Below are 21901 nucleotides of genomic sequence, written 5' to 3' on the forward strand. Positions count from 1 at the left end.
TAATACTTGTTAGCAGTTCCAACTGAAGAATAATTTTAGTCAAAACTCAACAAATAATGAGTTACTATCATGGTAAAAGATTCCCGCTTCTACTGATATCAAAATCAACCTTTTTCCCACCAGCTATTTTGACATGAAGTTCTAGGTAAAACACAGCTGTTACTTTCTGCTTTGGTTCAGAGCTTTAATTCATGTGATCAGTAACAGGGACAGCAGTCTGAGCTCCCTCTCCCCTGTTCTCAACCCAGCTGAGAGATTAATCTTTCCATTGTGCCTTGAGACCTCCTCCCCATAGGATATGCTGGAAACACCTCACCTTGGAGGCACCCAGGAAAAATCCTGATCAGATGCGTTACCTCAACTGGACATTTTCGATGCCTTTCCCGAATGATAGTTCCTCGCCCTACCTCTAAGGTTGAGCCGAAACACTCTTCGGAGGAAGCTCATTTCCACCGCTTGTATGCATGATCTTACTCTTTCAGTCACTCCCGAAGGCATGGGAATATCAATCAACTAGTGAAGTGACAGTGTCAGCACCACTTGCGAACAACGCATTTATACTCCTCACCCCAGACTTGGGGGTGCTACTTCTCATCTCAGCTTCTTAACACTTGCCTGCAAATTCCACAGTACAAAAGGAACGTCATGGCTCAATGAAGCAAACAGAACCACATCATCAGCAAAAAGCAGACACAAGATCCTGAGACCAACGAATCCCACAACCTACCATAACATGCAAAAAAAGGCTGCTGTGACAAAGGTTCTGTAAAATGTCCCTGATATTTTACAGCACAAAGGTTGAGCTTCACTTCAGTATGAGCTTTTGAGCTTGCATGCAATCAAAGCAGTTTCAAAAGAGACAGACTGCCGACGTAATAGCTCATGACAGACTTTATGACTAATATGCCATACAAGACGTGCCTCCTGTTCCAGGACTACAGCACTGGCAGGAGCACAATGGATCTGGAGGTGATATCGCCATGAGTCACTCACACGCTCACATACACCTACATTTGGCTTGAGTTGGCAGCAGCTAAGCAGACTGGATTTTCACGTATTCGGCTCTTTAAAGGGTCTGACAATTAGTAACCTACAATTTACAGAAGCAGGAGCTCTGACATCATCTAGGAAAGGAAAAACCCTGTTTTATTACTGGAGTGCTTAAGCACAGTTATGGTTTATGCTAAACAATACTGTGAGTGAGGACGGGAAGAGCAACGTTCCCCCACAGTGATCTTTCTCTAAACTTGTAAGGAGAATGACGATTCACTTACAAATTATTTATTAGGCCCATTATGTAAATTAGAAGGAAAAAAGTGTCAAAAGCCCCATCACATTTCTGAAGAGTAAAAGGTGAGGTGTTAATGCCTTAATTCTTGGCACTCTGCAGGGAATAAAGTAAATACATTACTGACAGTGCATGTGACATTCAAATTCAACTTATTTTCACTCACAAACACATCTATAGATGGCCTCACACGCATGAAAGCACCATAGTAGAGGTGAAATTTTGATCTGACAACTTTAGAGGAAGTTTCAAAAGTAGACATATTTATCTATTGTAAATACTCATTACACTTTCCAGCTTCAATCAAACTTCTGTGAACTGTATGAGCCTGAATGACCACCCAAAGCTACCATTTTACACCCGAACCAATGGTAGGGTCACAATGAACTGAACGGTAGCATCCAGTTGACAGGATGAAGTACAGTAGTCACTACAACGCAAAGCACATTTGGAATAAAGACGAGCGAAATTATTTGGTGTTAAATACATTAACTGCTACACAAAACATTACTAGACATGTAACAACTATTCTGCTGGAGTCGTTTTAAAAGGCTAAGGCCACCACAGACGAAAGCTAACAACAGGTTGCGAAAATTTAGCTAATGTAAAAGCTTACTCAACGTTAGCTAACTGTCCACTTTAGCATGACACACAAAGTAAAACAACGCCTTCAAACTCCACTCACATCTCTCGACTCTTGTTTGTTGTTGAACAGGCTGAATCGCTGGAATCGCGCTTTCATCCCATCCGCCATAAACTTGACAAAAACTAAATCTGAATTGTTACTTCTCCGTAACTCGTCCCTGCCAGCGCGAAGCGCTTCAATATCATTTCATTGGAAAGTTGATTTTTCTCCCTGAAGCCGAGGTGGATCCTGCTGTTCGTTCGCCGTTAGGTTCGCAAGCGTAAGATCATTCAGCTTCCGGTACACACATTCGCAATAAAACAGTTCCAGCGCTCAACGTGTAAATCCCTTACTCTTTAACGAAATTTCTGTTTTATTTTGAAAGCAAATAGGTAACTTCCGTTTCCCTTCACCACAGACTGCGTCTGATTTGTCGTAGCCAAATCCTCCTCCGCGTATTGAGAAAATGGACACAGTTCCTGTCCCGGAGCAGTCAAAGTTTCGGCGGCAGAAATTAGGGTGGATTTCCCATTACCGTTACAAGAATGCAGATCTGTTATTTTCGTCGACATGACGTTATATAAACCAGCGGTCCCCAACCCCCGGGCCTGGCCGCGAGAGTTGAGGCTCAGGTGTGAAATGTATGGTTTTCAGGGTTTTTATCGGTTTTCATCGTTATTTTGTTATCGTTTTTATCGTTAACTCGGTTTTCCTGAGTCTTTTCACGTGTGTTACGAATAAATCTTATTTTTTTTCGGTACCGGTACTAGTTTTATTTTGTTGTATTTATCCGCGACACCTTAAAGGCCGGCCCGTGAAAATATTGTTGGGCATAAACCGGTCCGTGGCGCAAAAAAGGTTGGGGACCGCTGATATAAACAACATTTCCACCCAGGAATGCACAGCCTTTGGGGAGTGCCACTGAAGGAGAATTTGGGATGAAAAGCACACTTGTGGCGCAAAAGTTTCAAGTCTTCATTAACGTCAAAGTCAACATTTGACACAGTTTTGTCACGCCGAACAACCAACGTTAGATGATACTGAAGTTTGCTAGAGCACCACACTGCATTTTAAACTAGTTACTTTTCACAGCACATGCCTAGAAAAGTGGACGGCTTGTACAATGATACAGTTATAGGATTAAATAAAAAGTAGTTATTTTAAGCACTGATTAATTAAAGTGCAATAGCATTTTTTACCATTCACTGTTGATATCTAATAAACTTGAATCGCTGAATGTGGATTAAAATTATTCTTCTGAAATTGCAAAAATAACAGTCCCATAAAAATAAGATAAAATGGGAAGTTGTGTAATGAAAATCGTATTCGTCTATTTATTATGCATAGCTTAGTCATCAATTTATATCCAAAGAAAGCAATGCATTTTATTCAACAAAGTCTCTCACAAATTACTGTTCAGCATTACAAATGGTAGCCTATTAGTGATTAAAACAAACCCTTGGTGTTCATGAATGCTACCTTTTTATTACCAACGAAGCAAGAAATAAAATATTGTAAGTGCAATGGTGGTAACTCCTCAATTAGTAGACGTCAATAAAAACAGTCTAGCACTGTAGTATCTATTCTTTAGTAACTACCATACATTAAAGGAAAAATAGGTTTAGTAACTTTGCTAATGAACACAAAGGCACTCAGAGAGCACATTCTCCTCCAAGGTCTTATTTAGTCATTTTGATGCAAGTGATCTGGAGCTGCAACAAAATGTAATAATATCTCCCTGTGCTTCATCTCTCAACCAAGATACAAGAAACAAATTAAACCTGACAAACAAAACAAACCTTCGTCTCTGCTCTCGACTCGCCAGACGAATCACAGATTGCACAGGGACACCAGTTACAGTGAAGAGAAGCTGGCTTGTAAAACGTAAATTTAAAGCTGAAATCACACAAAAGCACAGCAACAAATACAAAGTCATGCAAACAGATTTTCACACCGAAACACTGATTTTTAGACACCTCTGTGGTGACACCCAGTGGTTACTTTCTTATTTACTAGTTCAGCAGAAAGGGGAGGCCCCACCGACCTCCTGAGATCATTTCTCTCCCTTGATAGAGAATAGGAAGTTTATGTTTCTTGCTGAGGTACTTAAATTTAGTGCTGGTGGTTCTTTTTCCCATAATGTCTCATTTTTAACCACAAAAAGATCCCATGTCCCTGCAAACATTTACAAAACACACAAGGGAAACTGCAAAGCACAGTGGCACCTGTAACAGAGTGTTACTCCTGAAATAGTAATGACAACCATCTAAAAACACACTTACCTTAAATGTCTATAACATTAGTGGTCTAAAAAAAAGTAGATGTGTATATTCAACTGCACTGTTAAGCAACTCTACAGTTTTTCAGTTGCAGATATGGAGATCCAATATAATAGCTTCTTTTGCGATAACAGTATGACATGGCACAACATGGAGCAGAGAGCTGCATTTCCTGTCCGGAGGCAGTTAAATTATAACCGTGTAACCAGTCAAGAGGAACCACTAATGCAGCAACAAGAACAAATCCTTCATGGTGGTACATTCTTTGTCCCCTGCAGTGAACAGGAACTTCTATTTTCTCTGACTCTGAATATGTGCTTAAAGAAAAAAATACAGATATTTTTTCTGATTCAAAAGTTTTACTTGGCACGGTTCTCATAAAGAAAGCCAGAAAGCCATGAACCAACCCTGATCTGGTATGTTCAGGTGCACATTTCATATCACAACAGTCCAAACTGAAATGCCCCATTTGAGAAATGTGTCAAATTGTGTGAAACTGCTGTTACTGCGGTGTGACAAGTGACAAGAACTCCAGAAGCAAAGAGCGATATTGTGTGTGTTTGTGTGTGTGGCTGACACAGCTCAGACAGCAGGTTGAACAGAGACTCTTGACAACTGTGTCATTTTCTCAGTCGATCCATGCCTGTTGCAGAGATACTTTTTTCCAGCTCCGTCTTCCACCATCAGACTGTGAGATGCTTTGGATGAAACACAGTTTGTGACTGGGCATGCCCCTCTCATAGCTGTCTGATTTTCTCAAATCTTTTAACACAATTACATTGTAATTTCCACAGCATATTCAGCTCCTGTCTATCCTCACAGTTGAAAAGAAAACACGAGGCTGGATGCCCTTATCCAAAGCCGGTCAATTCCTCTGGAATCAGAATATCAGGATTTGTGCTGAGGCTTATGAATCCAGGTCTCATTCCCATTAAATGTATTGCACCTAATTTAGATGAGATTAGATTAATTGCTGTCCTCAAAGCTCCCTCTCCCGTATTCTCCCCATTTCCTCTCCTCTGCCCTATTTTCAGTGTGCTGACATTCATCTGTCCTGATGCCTCTCTCTTCCCCTGGCTGTCTGTGCCTTGTTCCAGATGATCCGGATCCTCCACAAGATTTAGAAACTTATCTTGTCTCATTCCTGCCAACTATCCCAGCTGTCATAGTGCGAGAGGCAGGGTGAAGTCTGTGATGTAAGGTTATGTAAAATTAATTTGACTCAAAATCTGATGATTTTTGTGCTTTTGGTGGTGAGGGTTCATTCTAGATTCCCATCTTGCTGTAAAGTATGCACTTTTATTCTGCTTAATAAAAACTTATTTGACAACATTTAAAACACTAAAGAAAAGACTGTATTATCTCACTATTTAAAGCCCCGCAGCACTGTGTAGAGATGCCACTTATAATTAGAATGTATGTAACTGCGAGAGAAGCCTGAGCAACAGGTGGTCAGCCTGACATCATCATGGTCACATGTTCGAAAAGGTAATGAAAACAACAAGCGCTCACTCTGCTGCAAACATAACATCATAACAGGATCTGTGCGACAGGAAGTGATCTCTATGGTAACGTTGTTTCACATCCTGCACGTTTCATGTAAAGTATGCTCATTTTCTCTTGATCAACAAAACAGACAGGCGTATCCAGGCATGTCTGCAGCCGCTGTGCAAATGCTGAAGAACACATGTGTGCATTTAAGACAGATGTACACTCAGTGATATTTACATTACCCCACACAGTAAATGATGGCTGTAGGCATAACTGAAGCGTGCTGGTATTTCTCTTGCGGTGCACATGTGACATTTTGTATTTTGACTTCTCTGACTCATCACGTTTCACATCGAGTACCCTTCATTGTCTCCATCTTCCTAATCTGGCCAACTCTTTTAAGTCTCTGGCATGTTGGGCATGGCATGCTATCGAATGTCTCGGGCCTGATCTAACACCAGCTGCAACTTCACTTTGAACACACAGGCTTTTGGCCATGCATGTCATGTGGAGGAAAGGTAAAAGGACTAGAGGTCAGGGGTGTGTTGGTCCTCAGTGTGTCACTGTTAGTGGATCAAATGCACGTCTGTGTTTGCTCGTGTTGCTGAATGGAATAAAAGCACGGAGCATGTGGGCCGCAAGCGAGCCAAAGCCAGATCCAGTTTCTCTCTGTGGGCTGTCATAATAAATACTGATGCGGTCACACTGAATGCTCAGGCAGCTTTTTGTCATTTGTGCAAACATAAGGAAGAGGTCGTCACACGGCTGGTGATCCCCTCGTGTCATTCTCATCTGTACCTTGGTGCTCCAGATTATCTGACATGCTGTGTTTCCATATACTTTGACTAGCTGAGCTTGTGTTGATATGTTTGTGGTTGACATATGCCGTTGCTTGTCGTGAGAGAACTCCCTTTGACGTTTTTGGACTTCTAATTTGGCTCATGTGCATTTATTTACCATAGCTCTGAAGCTGTTCTGTGTTATTGTGAAACACGTTTTGTTTTGTAACTTTGCATACATGTGTAGTTTATTTCTACAGCCTCAAACGCTCTACCCGATTGTTGATTGAAGTAATTAAATCCAAGAACACATGCACACACACTTATACATACCTTAGTTCTGTACTGGCACTGGAAGACATAGCAGGCACAAGTCTGTGTGCCTTTCACCAGGCAGGCAAAGCTACTGGGTTCCTGGCTGTTGTGAATTAGCTTGGTCACATGGTGAGGAAGACATTCAAACAGAACTGTGTGTGTCAGAGGGTCCCATACAAGGCTCTCTCCCAGCGTGGACACACATCGTACCCTTGATGCTGACACACACAGAAAAACTGTCTGACTGCGTGAAGTAGGACCCAGCTGTCTACCTCCAGACCCCCCAGCTTGCACCCCACCACCTTGCTCCCTCTCACCGGGCTGGGACCTGCTGATTTCAGCCACCACCCAGGGTAGCATAGCCATGGTGGTCAAATGGTGGACTTTCCGAAAACCAATCATGGTCAGTTTGTATCGTACTTCGTCCTCCTCTCCTTCCACCTCCATCTTTGCCCCCCATGATGCAATCCTCTCCCTCCCAAGCTTCTGAAGACACTGCGTGGCAGAGGTCAGATGTGAAAGTGAAGGACATGAGCGGTGGTTTGGAGTTAGATTATAACGGGGTTTGTCAGAGCTCCCTGGTCCAAGAGCTTCACTCCTTCTTGGCTTCACTTCAAAGTAGAGACCCTCCATGATGTCTGTGACCTGAGGCAGCTGCTTGCCTCCACTTCACCTACAAAATATCAGTTAGAGATCAGAGCCAGTAAACAGCTGAAAGGACAGCCGCAGGCATTTGCAATCTAGCTTGATCTTATGAGATTTCAAATGAACACAAATGTGCTACACAAACATTTACTTTGCAAATTAGAACTTAATCTTGTAGCTTGATGTTTGCTCGACTTTGCTTTTAGTGTAGAATGAGGCCAGTTTCCCCAGGACACTATGAATCACCTGATTTGTGTGTGAGACTCAGTGGTACATTCTCAAGGACACACAAACAAATGATGGTAATCCTTCAAATATCATATTTGACCGGTTAGTTGTCACAGAGGGGAAAGGGACCCCCTCACTTCATCTAATCATACAGCTCTACAGAACCGCTCACCTGTGTTTGCACATTACGTTTTTCATTTAAAATCCGTGAGAAATTACACAACAGCGTCAGAACCTTAATACTAGGACACGAGTACAAGATTAAGTAAAGATACATTGTCCGTTTAACCAAAACGATCACGTTAAAGTCCCGAAAAAGCAAAAGGCAAACGTTTTCATACCTGCCTTAATATAAATAAATCGTTAACTTCATCAGCGGTGCTACGTTCAAGATCTGTATGCTGCTCGAGAGCATCACGCGGAAGTGAAAGCTATTTTTTATACAAGGAGCGGGCGGCAAACAACGGATCGTAACGGGGTTTTGGTCATTTTACGCACGTAGCCGTTTATTTTTACGCACGGGGGTTTGCGCGATTTGCTCCCCGCACCAAATATTGTTTACCCCGAGATTCCCAACGCGCACAACGTCCGGTTTTAATCAGTTTAACATTTTCATCTTCTCCTCCTTCCTTACCTGCCCCGGTCACGCCGGTCTGTCGTGGCTAGCGGCAGAACCACCACCGAGAGAAATCTTATGGTGTAAGAGTAACTGCCTACAGAGGAACGAGAGAGAGCCCTTTACACAGCTCGAGCCGTCTTCAGCTCGAGTTAAATATAGATAGACCAAATCCTACCGTCCTCCTCGCCTCTGTACTCAGATGGGGCATGACAAGTGCATGCTGAGTGTGCGCGCTGGCGAAGGATGCAGGGGCGACAAATGTGCGCGTCGTGGAACTCACAAAACAGATCGATAGTGTGTCCCCTCGTTTTTTGTGTTTTTTTTTTTGTTACTTCACGTTTACCTCCACATGTACAGTCAGAATCTTTATTTAGTAAAGTTGTATTTTTCAGCATGAAGAATACCGGAACACGCACATTATTTATTCTCCATCAAATGAATTTAAACTGAAAATAAGTTAAAACAACAACAAAAAACCTCTGACTTCTAACACTTCTAACAACATACAGTATGAAGAAACGAGGAGTCGGTGTCTCCACTTGATGGCGCTATAAACTTTTAATGTTCTCATTTACACACTCCTCTAATTCTTGACATTAGCAGCAAAGCAAATGATGCTGAAGCACACTGTGGAATGCATGTCATCAAAACAGGAAATACAGAACGCATAATAGTGTGAAAACAGGAATGGCTGTGGGTGTAAGATGGTTGGACTTGTGCGCTTTAAGATCTCCGGCATTGAGGTAAACTGAATTTTAAAAAACAAAAACATGAAGCTGTGAAACATTTTGACTACTGAAAATATAGGAACACATGACCCTTGAGATCATTTTAAAATGACTAATTATCATCAACAACAACATGATTTCTCCAAATTGTAAAAGAGCCACATGGTTAACTTGTCACTAACACGTTTATGAATTGATGTAAAGCCAGAATTAAAAAGAATCTCGTCTGGAGAATTCAGACAACACGTGGCATGCTGGTCAGAGATATTAAGCCCAGCTTGTCCTGCTTGTTGTTACAGACCCATCTGAGCTACTGTGGCTTTGGCTGCAGCTTATTCTTATCTGGCTCGAAAAAGTTTTCAATGATGGCATCAACCAAGTCATCCAGTTCCTTCTTCAGGTGCGGCACATCACTGTTAGAGACAAAAAAACAAAAACAAAAAACCCGTTGACATTTATGAGGGATTACTAGAGTTGCACTGTTCAGTTATGACATTTCAAACTGTGGAGTTTCTTTATCTTCAGAGAAAATAAAACAACTATTTATTCCTACAAAAAAAAAAAAAAAAAAAAAAAACCCCAAAAAAACGTTTTTGCCCATCATTAAATTCCTTCAGGATTTGGGCTGATATCAGACAAAAGAAGATGTATAAAGCCATTTTGCAGGGTGTAGAAAAATTTAACAGTTCTATAGTTTGCTTATATTAGCTTTGCCTCTAAAGTAACCTACCTGTTACCAGGAGGAGCACAGAGTTCAGTGTAGTATTTGATTTTTGGTTCTGTGCCGCTGGTCCTCATGGTGGCCACACCCCCATTAGAGAAGGTAAAGGTGATCATCTGACTGGAGCTAGACGTGGGAAGAACCTGAGAGAGGAGAGGAAGGAGTGTTAGATGGACAGAGGGAGAGATACACTAAAATAAATAAAACTGGAAAGACGAGCAAAATTAAAAACACAAAACTTCTGCAGTTTAAAACTAACAACTGTTTTAAAAGGAAACTCTTACACAATTATAATGTGTAATTAAGAGGTTTGTTATGCTCTCAGTGTATGAACTGCAGGTGTGAAGTTTGTGCCCTTACAGCTTTTTTATCGGGTTGGTTGCTATCGTATCCGGTGGTCAGGTCTCGCACAGCGTCGATGGCAAAACGACCACATTCGGTGGGATACGAGTCTTTTGTGCCACCATAGTTGCGCAGACGCTCAAACAGACTGCGGATCACTTCCTGGTCATGGCAGATAAAGTAAGAGTTCTTGCTGATGTGGTAGCCATACCTGATGATAAGAAATAATCAAAGACAGAGCTAGAGCCTGCAGTTTTAGGTTATTCAAAGTTTAAGGTGAAATGTACGCAAGTGTGTGCATCTTACTCTTCATAGATTGTAGTGAGCTGCTGAGAAAGACTGATTTTTTTAGTCGCCAGGAAGGAAATCATCTCTCCTGCTATGGCTGCAGCGCTCACTCCATCCTTGTCCAATACAGAGGGACTACACATATACCCTGCAACACACACACAGAGTTCACTTAGACTATATAAACCTCCAGCTGCTGTAGTCAGCTGCCACTTCTTTTAGTAGCAGTGTATCCAAAGGAATGAGATTCCAATTATAGTATCATAATCTTATTATATAGGAATGCTGGAAACTATGCTGTTATGTTGTATGTGTGTGTTGGACTTACTAACAATCGTATTGACCCCAAACAACTTTTATTTTTAACTCAGCCTTTGTGTTTGACTGTCAGCACGGCTCAAACCTTTTAATAATCAAGACTGAGATCACATCACATGAATCTGATGTTTTTACATGTTTAATTTTGATGACTCATATTTTGCAAGTATACTTCAGGACGGCACAAAGAAAGTGAAGCACTTCTATTCACAGTAATGATGCAACCTTTGGTCACAGTTTTCAGTGGTGTTTAGTTCAGGGGACTGTGAGAGCTCTGCATCATCTTGCACCTCTTGAATTAGTCCACTGTGAAGTCTGAGGTGAGTTTGTGATACTTTCCTTGTCAGAGATGAAATGGTGTGACCTTTGCTTCCAGAATTATTCGCTGATATTAAACTGGATCTATTGTTCCCTCTCCCACTCAAATACTTTCAGCTTTGCAAGTGGAAACAACTACAGCCAAAAAGCTCATCCACTTCCATAAAGGTCATATTTGTTTAGTCCTCAGTGCACTGCTGGTGACTCATTCTGAAGGTCTTTTGCAGTTAAACAGGGGTTGTCCTTGGTCTTCTTAGCAAACCTACAAGCAATTCTCCCTTTTTTGGTCTTACAGATCTCAACTTAACCTCCTCTGTTCCTGTTAACTGCCACTTCTTGATTAAACTATGAGATGAGGAACCAGCTTTCTTTACTTTCATAGACACAGGTAGCTGTTTAGAGAAGCCGTGGCTGCTGACAGCTGCCACAGCAGAAGACGTTTGTGGATAAAGGTCTCTGAAGCTGAAAGGCCCAAAAGAAGTTAAAAATTAACTTCATGTCTTTCAGCGATCAGCTCACACACCTCTCACTTAACCGTTCATAGTAACTTTACTTTTCCATGTCACTGTGCACTTTATATATCTAGTTTAGTTCACCAACAGGTGACTACACATTTCAGTTTCATTACTGCCATCACTTTAAGGCTATTTTTTAATCCTCAAGCAAGTTTTTGAAAGGTTTAGATTTAGGTTGAGTTTAAACTTTAGTTTAGATCTTGTGAGCTCCCAAAAACTCAAACAGAAAAATGTTGTTGTCATCAACTGATCCCACACAAATTTATGTTACTTGAATACTTTTAGGCAGTTAAAATTAACTCAGCTTGTGACACTGTGGAGATCATTGTGTGCATTAGCCACAAAGCATGAATCAGGACTGGTCTCAGTTTGAAAACAGTCATTCGTGTGTGTGCTGCGTGTGATAATACCTATGGCCTCTTCAAAGGCAAACAGCACGGTCTTGTCCTGGTCCAAAAGGTCTCTGGCTCTGTTACCCATCCACTTGAACCCTGTTAGTGTTTCCTGTCCAAACATTATGTAAGAAATTTGGTTAACAGTAACCACGGAGAATGGTTTGAAACATTCAATCTGAAACACGTGCGGTGGTGAAACCTAAAACAGTATTGTTAAATAGTCTCATAGCCCTTTTTTTTAAAATTTATCTCAGTTTCTTCTAAATACGATTACTAGCAGGAATTCCATACAAGCACTCCTCTCCAGTTAGGCCCATCTTACAGAATCTTTTGATGCATGGGGAAATTTAACTGATCTTATTTTAAAAACAACTTTGTTACCTCAAAGTGGAATCCCTCCTTCAGGGCAATGGCGCGCAGTATTTTGGATGAGACTGTGCTCGACAGCATGTAGAGGTTTTTCACAGCAGCAGCGTCGGAGTTTTGCTCCCTCCAGCAGCGAAATAGCCACCAGCCAAGCAATGCTCCCAGCTCATTACCACTGAACACACGCCACCGTCCACTAACACAGACACAGACAGAGGTTATGGAAGTGAAGGCAAGCTAACCTACCTTATGCAGAGGGTCATCGATCTGTGATCATCAAAGCATTCTGTAATATGCAATGTTTAAACTGTTACATTGCAGCAGGTCAGTCACATAAGTTGGTATAAAAAGAAGATCTTAGAGAGGGCAGAGTTTCGTACAAGTAAAGATGGACAGAGATTCACCAAATTGCAAAAAGCTGCATTTACAAACTGCGAAAATCTTCCTCAATGAAACAATTGTGAAGACTTTTAACATCTTCTCATCTGCAACACATAATGTCATCAAAAGATTATGAGAATCTGGAAAAATCTCTATGTGCGCGTGAAAAAGGCCAAAAGTCAGTATTGGATGCCTGTGATCTTCAGTGGGTCTCAGGCAGAACTGCATTAAAAACATGCATGAATCTGTCATGGAAATTATTGCGTGGGCTCAGAAACCCCCTTCTGTTCACCTCGCCGTCTACAAATTCAGGTTAAAGCTTAATCAGGAGAAGCTACATATGAAGAAGATCCAGAAAGGCTGATCCACGGTCAGATTAATAGAAGTTTTAAATTATTTCTGGAAAAAAAAATGGACATTTTGTTCTCTAGCCTAAAGAGGAAAGGGACCATCCGGCATGTTATCAGCAGTCAGTTCAAAAGGCTGCATCTTTATTTATAAGTGACTTATGTATGTATGTATGTATGTATGTATGTATGTATGTATGTATATATATGTATATATTGTACTATTCTTAGTTAGCGTATTGTCTGTCTTGTCTTAATGTTGGTTTAAAATGGAGCACTGTAACAAAAAATAATTTCCCCCAGGGATCAATAAAGTATTCTGATTCTGATTCTGATTCTGATCTCTGAATTGGTGCCTTGCATATCTGGAAAGGCATGATCAATGCTAAAAGGTATATACAGGTTTTAGAGTAGCACATGCTCTTATCTAGACATCTTTTCCAGGGAAGGCCTTGCATATTTCAGCAAGATGATGCCGAACTACACACTGCATTTATTACAAGAGTCTGGGTGCAGAGTGGTCTGATCATTCACCAACTGAAAAGATGAAATCATCATGTAAAACAATGACAAAGAAGACCCGGAACTGAGCAGCTGGAGGTCCTGAGTAGCTCTAAAATGTGTGGGTCACCATAATTTTTATTCATTCAACCCTAATAAACCTGCCCAATGAGTTTGTGTCAAACTCTGCTGCAAACACTATTAAAGCTGTATATGCACACAAACACACCTCTCCTGCTTCTCAGCAATGGCCAGTCGATCTGCATCAGGGTCATTCGCCAGCACCACAGAGGCCCCCTCCTTCTCTGCCAGTGCAAATGACAATGTCTGCAAGAACAACCAATCACTTGTTACACAATCAACCAAAACCAGTCATCTACTACAGTCAGCTGTATATGTTTTAGGGCAGTGAAACATTTGTTGTACTTTCATTTTGGTTTCTGTACACTGGAAATCTCAATACAAGAAGAATAAGTGCATGATTACAAAATTATTTCCTTAGTTAAGAAAAACAACTTCACAAAATGTCAAGAATACTCTCAAAGAGGAAGGTGTGTCATCGTCAAACAAAGTGAAACAGGCGCAGGATGAACTCTTAAGTGTACAGGGCTATTCTGTCATTCCTAAACAGTAATGCGATACTTTTGTAAAAACCCTTGAACTGAGACTCCCCGTCTGTACTTCAATCACATCTTGATGATCTGATTTAAAATCCACCATGATCGTGAACATTAAAACTGTGTCACTGTCCAAAAACCTACGGACGCAACTGTACATATGATTGGGTGTGACAAATGTTGACTACGCACCAGGACTCCCTCTCCCTCTTCAGGATTAGGATATTTAACGGTGGGAAATTCGGGGTCTGGATCCTTCTGTTCCTCCACTGCGTACGGAGGACGAAGATCGAAAGCCTTGAATGCTGACTGGACGAACGTGTGACCAACACCGTGCACAGATGTATGCACAATTTTCACCTCTGACTTCTTGTTTATTTCCCTGCAAAAAAAGTCAAAACATGATTTATGAATATCCACAGTTTTTACCTCGAAGCATCATGTACTTGTACGGCCTACATGGCAGCTTATGCATTTAAAACATTACACAGTAGAATCGCTAGCATGTTTTAAATGGTACATGCTGCTCAGCAAGTTGTGTATCTATGCAGCACCTGTGATGGCAGTGTTTCTGGATGGCTTTGAAGTATTCTGTGTTAATATCCTGATAGGGGTCTTTGAGCAAAGTGCTCTTCAGAGCCTCCTCCGTGTTCCACGACTCAGGCCAAGGCTCCAGGTTTTCCACAATGGCTTTAGATATACCTTTGTCATGAGGAGTCACAATCTGGGCACCGTTCTCCCAGTACACCTAGGACAAAACCAGAAAAAACTAAATGTTTCAGAAATTTATGGGAAAGAAATTGGAACTTTGTAATTTTTAAATTAGCAGAGATTATAAATAAAACTATCAGTAAGCTATTGATGCATTTAAGGAAGAAAGACAAGGCAATGATGAGGTCTTACCTTGTAGCCATTGTCTTGTTTGGGGTTGTGAGAGGCCGTCACCATGATACCAGCACACAGACCCAGGTGGGAAACTGTGAAAGGCTACAATGAGAATGAGAGAAAGACAATAGTACCTCATATATGATAAATATTTTAAGAACACCATGCAGAAGCAAAAAAAAGTTAAGAAATACAAAGAAAGCCTATTTGAAAATGTTACTAATAAAACAATGTTATAGTTGGTTACTATGAGGGATTGGATTCATTTCTACTGAGAGCCAAATGGTTAAAATGTTTTCTGCTATAACGCCATCATGGAGGCAATTACTCGTGATCAAGGTGCACTTAAGGAAAATGTCAATATAATTTTTTTTTTTTTTAATTACTTTGGGAGAACATCAGGTGAATTTGAGCAGCAGACGTTTTCCCTCGTTTTCCTTTTGTCTGAAGACTCACAACAAAACTGTGCTACACAAAGATTTTCTTTCCCACAAAACTGCAGTGAAAGATAAAATCAGGATGAAAAAGTGAGAACGAGGAATACGCTTTTATGAAATTCTGGGGCGAGGCTGCCGGAAACTGGCGCCACTGACCACCACCAGTAGGCAACCAGTAGGCAACGGGTGAAGTGTCTTGCCCAAGGACACAACAACCGAGACTGTCCAAACCGGGGCTCGAACCGGCAACCTTCAGATTAAAAGGCGAACTCCCAACTCTTGAGCCACGATTGCCAGTAGAAAAAGGCAGATATTGGCTAATACTAATATTTGGTTGACTTATCGATGAATGCCTACTGAGAACGGGCCTAAACCACTGCTGTGTGTTTGCATGCTGGCCTTTGGGCAAATCCTGCAGAGATATAGTCTACATTTTCACTAAGGCTGAATGATTGTGGATCTTTCCTCTGGTCTAAGTAGGCTCATACCCAGGGCTAATCTTTGAATCTGACATCTTTTGATGCACAGTGTCTAAAATTTCATGGAGTCCTGTTTCATCCAGCTTAGACAGACACCTAAAATCCATTCACTCCTATCTCAGCATGACTTAACAAGGTCCTGCTTTTATTTCTTCCAGAGTTGACTACTTACACCAGCGTAACATAAACAGGCTACTATTAAATGAAAATGCAGCTGCTAGGCTTCTAACACGTAGCTGAAGCAGAGGGAGCATTACAGCAGCCTTTGCAGCTCTTCACTGACGACTTCATAGCTTTAGAAGTGATTGAAACATTTTATGCTTGTTTCTTAAGCCATACAGAATTCCCTGACTGAACATCTGAGGTAGGCAGTCTTTAAAATCTTCTCTTAAAAGTTATTTTTATCTGCTGGCTTTTTAAAATCACCTGTTGAAACCTGTTGTTCTATGTATTTTATTTTTTTCACGTGTTGGACTAGCACTTTACGGCTTGGCTTTGGAAAGTGCAATATAAAAACAAGATAAATATTGCGTGCTGCTCTCACTATTACACAAGGAAAATAAGTAATGCAACAGGAAAATTGAGCAAAAACTGAATAAAATAAGTGGATAAATAGATATATTGAATAATCACCTGGAAATACAAACAAGACTTAAGTGGTATTGATGTCTAAAGCCTAAATTGCTAATCACAGATCCTCTTTCTTCAAAGTGAACATAATCTGATGACTGCTACATGTGTTATGCAACATGTTGCACTGTACACTGAAGGAAAGTGAGCGGATTTTTTTTTTTAAATTGGAATTTGCTTTAATTTTTTTTGACTGTGTTGAATACGTGTTGCAACATCCAAAAAAAAACACCCAAGTGATGAAAACACAGGAAACCAAGTGATTACCACAAAGGGCGTGGGGGTGATGTCAGAGAAGAGGTGGACAGGGACTCCTCGGCTGATGAATACAGCCGCAGCCAAGCTGGCGAAACGCTTGCTGCTGCCCCCGCTGGGAGGGTGGGCGCGAGCGTCGTACCCAATCACCACCCCTCGCTCTTTGAGGTTCCCAATACTCTGCTCCAGGTAGCAACAGAAACCCTGTCAGGGAGGAAACGATTAGAAGATACAAGAGAAAGGTCTTGAGAATGGTTGATAATAACTTTAAATAAATATATATACACACAGCACCTCTCACAAAAAAGGCACAAACTATGGATGGGTTTTAACCCGGATTATAACAATTTCAATCATGTAATGAATCAGATAAAAATCACAAAATAATAATTACAGAACATGAAGTTGGATATATATTCAGAACAATATGAATAAAAGCAATCATCATAAAACTGAGCTAGCTTTTATACAAATCAGTGATTTGAAGGACTGCTTGTATATATAGTTTCACGATCCTGCAGTGTCAGATCTTCAGTGCAAAAACAGCAATCTCCATTATTCTAGAGCCAGAAAAGAACTAAGGGGAAGGTCTGACTCACACACAGGCAGCAACTCAGGAATAAACTATGAAGTGCTATAAAGCAATCTATACGATCTTAAATTCAGCTATAAAATTAAGTGTGAACCAGATTTTGGGGGGTTTTGGGTGACAATAAAATACTTCGCATTCCTCAACTTCTTCACAAAACAAAGACTAAAAATCAAAAACGGAAACATTCAACTTTGCATGCGACTTGAAACGTATTGAGCTGCAGTATTGACCCACCTGTGTGGTCTGAATAATAGTGAGGTCGTTCATACAGGATATGCCAGGCCCCATGGCTGCTCTCAGACCTGCTGTGCCAAACTCCATCCTGGAGGAGAAACACTTCTTCAAAGCTTCCATGTTTCCCTCTTTCACCATATCCTGCACCATGGATTTCGTTTTGGGGTTCTGGGGAAGGGAAATGTTTTATTATCCACAAATTAATAAATAAATAAACGAACACAATTAAAGATTTAAAATCTTGTCTACAGTGTTGTCACTTGATGATAAAGTTAGCATTAAAAAACCCAACACAAAAGCTTCTATAGACAACAGGAAAGTTTAGAGGGTAAGAATCAGTCTACTTAGGAATTACTATGAGAACGTCCAGACAGGACGGCACTTCTGACCACGTGGACCCCTGAGGAAGCCGCTGTAACACAATTATCTCAAGACTAATGAATCTGGGGTCTTTTTCCAGTGTGACCTAATTTGTGACATCCCATATGTCTTTAAGGCCAAGAATGACTGTGTTTGTGTAGGTCTGATAGTCGGGTAGTAGCCGGGTTAGTTTGGTTATACATTTGTGTTGTAAGCATGTTAAGACCATGTGACTGGTTCTGTTTCAGTAATGACCAACATACCAGAATGTATGACCAGCAGCTGACTGGGTTATTATAAAATCTGAGTCATATTCTGTTTTACTGATTTATAATTTCAAATTATTTTCCACTAAATAATTCTGTTATTTTGTAGTATTTATAAAAATAATGACGTAAATATTAAAAATAAATATAATATTAGGAACAACTGATGCTTGCAGACAGGAGGAAGAGTCTCCTGCAAAATTTGGACAAACGTTTGGGGACCAAACAGAGGGTTATGGATTTATAATCATTAAAATGAAAAAGACTCAGTAACAACAGACACTTGAGTACAAGCACAAGTTGACTTCTGGTTTTAAAGAAAGCAAACCTGCAGTGATGAATGTTTGTGGATACGTAACCCAAGTGGAAACTTCTCTGTCTAAGATAAGAGAAGTCTAAGAGCAGAGCCCTGGGGAACACCACTGGTCACTCACAAGCAGATGACTGGCTTCATAAAGTAGGCACAGTTCAGTTTACCATGAAATCCACAACTGGTTTAATTTTACACGTAAGACAGGAGGAGAAGTAGAGAAAAACTACCTGTAATTGTTAAAACCTTGCAGATCAGTATTAATTCTGTAGGGTGAAATGTCAAAAGGGCTCTATGATGACTTTAATTTAGCTCTCGTGTTCTTGGAAGTAAAATAGCTTCAAACTAATTTAGTAGGGGAGGGCAGGTCAGTGTTCGTGGAGTGGTCACGAGTTACGCAACCCGGAGAACGACTTCTTCTATTTTTGTGTGAACAAGGGCTTCTTTGACTTGATTTGTTGGTTGGATGTAAAATAGCTGACAAAGATTATTTAAGAAAAAAAAAAAAAAAAAAAAAAAAAAAGTTTGAATTATGACGGTTTCTAGCTAAAATGCTTAAGGGTCTTTCTCATCTCAAAGCATCAAATTTCTACAATATGTTCTGTTCGTCCACATCTGACGTCCCTGAAAAGTTTATGGTTTAAAATTTGGGCGCATGTAATGATTGATGTGAAATTATTAGAATTTAATGTACATTAAACTCCAGAATTTTGCGTTATTTGGATTAGAGGACCTACTTATATTTTTGCTTTTGTAGAAAAATTTGTCATATTTGCTCCATCCAGATTAAAGTTGAATGAAAACAGCATTTTTTCATGTTGACAAAGTTTTATTTGGCATTTTTTGTAAAATACATCTATGTCCCATTCAGAAAGTTGTCTTTTTTGCAGTGTGTTTTCTTTTCCAATTATTACTATATGTTCAAATGTTGGACTTTATAATTCGGGTTACTTTCTTTGTTTATTTATTCTTTAACCAGTCATAATCAGACATTTTTTGATCCATCTCATCCTGGTTCATTTTAAGGTGAGAATTTGAAAAATTTCAGGCTTTTATCTTTAATAGTTTCTGATTCATGCTCAAACATGGCCTCAGATTTCGCAATGTGAAAAAAAAGATATGGTGGAAATGAATCAAGAGATAATTTTCAGAACTATACATCTTGAAAAGTAAACGACATATGAAGCTGAAATTTCACACTGATCATTATATATGTCCAAATATTAGACCATAAAATCTTCTAGCAAATTGGTGATGGTCAAGCAGAAAGTCCGTGGTGATTTGAGACAAAACAATGCTAAAGAAACTGGACATCCTCCTTTACAGTGTTTTATAAGCCGAGATCTAAGACACATGAGATTCTGCTTTCAAATGACAGATCAGATCTACTTTCTGTTATGCTTATCCAGACTATTAACAGGCTATCATCTAATTCTCACAGAGAAAGAAGAATCCAGTTCTTCTTTGCGCTTCTTGGTTTAGGCATAATAATCATGTATTTAGTAATTCAATGGCAGATACTTGATTTGAGGTAATTCGTGGGAAATGGGCACTTCTTTAACAGAAAATACAGATAAATTAAAACCCAAGTCAATATAAACTTATATCAACTTATTATAGTAAACAAGTAGCAGATTTTTACAACTTTAAATTAAAATCTAAATTGAGCACTATCACAAAAAGTTCATTGATGCATGCTTAAATGAAAGGACCAGTCAAGGACACCACTAAACTCACAAAGTTACTAACTGGAATCTTCATGTATCGCCCGAGAATAAATAAAATCGCTCGTACAAAGATAACCCTGAATGTGTTTGATGACTACAGCAAAGCGGAAGCACTCTGAGCTAGCACGCTAGCTGTCAGCTCACCTTGTCGTACTGCAGCCACTGCCGTATAGACTGGTCCAGCTGGGCGTCACCGGTTGAGGACGTACCGTTCTCCATTTCTCTTCTTGGCCAGAGTCAACAGTCTGTCCAGCTCAGTGTCTATGCTCATGGGAGATCAACGCGCTCCTTCAGTAACTTTTTCTGGCTAAAAACTGAAGATGTTAGCACCACTGCCTGCTGCTGCGGGCGGAGCGACGTTCTGCGTCACGAGCTTCCTGCGTGTTGCATTCAGAAGCTGTCGTAACTGTGGTTAATAACAAGCGCGAGGCCTTCATGGACTATTTTAACCAATGACTCTAGAAAACAGTTATACAGTCATCGATTTTAACCAGAGAAAATTAATTGAAAGATTGTTTCAAAACTGTTACAGAAAGCGTAATCTTTGTTTTCCTAGAGGAAAAAAACCATAATTACACAACTACAGCAGTCACTGGAATCACGGTACCAGTATTTAAAGTAATGTGCAAAAGTCTTAACCCACTCTCATTTATTTACATTTTTACAATTTAAATGGGAAGTAGATAATCCTTTACTACATTCAGTGATTGTCATGCAGAAAAATGAAGCTGCTGCCAATCAGATGCTTTCCATATGATCTTGCATGGTGGATGAAAAACTGAAGGGACCTCTCTGTGTTCATAATTCCATTCATTTTGACAAGTTCCCCAACACCACTGGCTGAAATGTAGCCCCAAATCAAGACAGAGCCTCCAAGGTGTTTTACAGATGTCTGTAGACATTCACTGTTTCAACTCTCTCCTGATTGCCTACATACATACTGAAATGATTTGAACTAAAACAATAAATTTCTGTCTTACTACCCCATGTGACCTGCTGCCACTGATTTTCAGTGAAACGTTTGTATAATCTGGAATACCTTATCCTTTCTCCACATTTCCGTAAGAATGGCTTCTTACTACCCACCCTTCCACGTAGAACATTTGTGATGAGGCTTCAGTGAACAGTAGATAAAAAGGGCCAGATGTATCCATCAGAGTCTGTGTCAGACCTTTGTTGGACCTCCCCCTATTTGACACCAAGAGTGGGACAGGAGCCCTGTGGCATATGAGACTATTTGATCAGAAATAATAAATAAAAAAAAAAAAATTCCATTTGCAGCCCTGTGTCCTTTTAAAGCTTCATCAGCATTTCTGTTCTGTCAGTAAAAACCAGCAGAGGATATAAAGTATATCCTCTTTAAAGTAAATAAATTGAAAGATTGAAATATGAAGATGATTATCAGTGAATGTTTTTATACTGTGATTCATTCATCTGAGGAATGGAAGCATGTTTTTAAGAGCCAATTAAAGATCAAAGCTGTGTAAGAGTTTAACTTGTTTCGAACAATAAGTCTGGATCACTCTGACCCAGTGTGAGTGTAGTTTTAATCTTTCAGTTCTCATGTCTGATAACACAGGCAAGTACATTCAAATCCCTCCATCAGCTGTCTCTGTAGTT

The 21901-nt window shown here is 40.2% G+C and overlaps 2 protein-coding genes across 2 annotated transcripts in view; both read right to left on the bottom strand.

The window, feature by feature from the left end:
- tbc1d1 (TBC1 (tre-2/USP6, BUB2, cdc16) domain family, member 1) overlaps window positions 1–8438 on the bottom strand; it is a 54054-nt gene extending 45616 nt beyond the window's left edge. The window contains exons 1-2 of the mRNA XM_085409952.1: window positions 8285–8438; window positions 6796–7450 (exon numbers count right to left, since the gene is read on the bottom strand). Coding sequence (XP_085266078.1) covers window positions 6796–7410 — 615 coding nt within the window. The 5' untranslated portion in view covers window positions 7411–7450; window positions 8285–8438. The remainder of the gene's footprint in view (window positions 1–6795; window positions 7451–8284) is intronic.
- A 365-nt stretch (window positions 8439–8803) lies between these two features.
- Window positions 8804–20660, bottom strand: pgm2 (phosphoglucomutase 2). The gene is made up of 13 exons (XM_085409954.1): window positions 20426–20660; window positions 17619–17786; window positions 16805–16996; window positions 15010–15093; window positions 14661–14854; window positions 14299–14488; window positions 13719–13816; window positions 12276–12456; window positions 11910–12003; window positions 10367–10496; window positions 10079–10271; window positions 9728–9861; window positions 8804–9410 (listed from the first exon to the last, which is right to left on the bottom strand). Exons 1-13 carry the CDS (start codon window positions 20498–20500, stop codon window positions 9308–9310), a joined length of 1836 nt encoding a protein of 611 aa, XP_085266080.1. The 5' UTR covers window positions 20501–20660; the 3' UTR covers window positions 8804–9307.
- Between the last annotated feature and the right edge of the window lie 1241 nt (window positions 20661–21901).

Source organism: Rhamphochromis longiceps, linkage group LG6, assembly GCF_057381845.1.
Source record: "Rhamphochromis longiceps isolate RC_006_pf linkage group LG6, R_longiceps_female_GT1.1, whole genome shotgun sequence".
In the NCBI taxonomy this organism is placed as follows: Eukaryota; Metazoa; Chordata; class Actinopteri; order Cichliformes; family Cichlidae; genus Rhamphochromis; species Rhamphochromis longiceps.

Excerpts from the sequence above, each read along its gene's own strand:
- pgm2 (XM_085409954.1), bottom strand. The coding sequence starts at position 20,500 with ATGGAGAACGGTACGTCCTCAACCGGTGACGCCCAGCTGGACCAGTCT. Across the intron at positions 15,094-16,804 it reads TCACCCCCACGCCCTTTGTG|CCTTTCACAGTTTCCCACCT; the intron begins GTAATCACTTGG and ends TTCTCATTGTAG. Across the intron at positions 9,411-9,727 it reads TGTGCTCCTCCTGGTAACAG|TGATGTGCCGCACCTGAAGA; the intron begins GTAGGTTACTTT and ends TGTCTCTAACAG.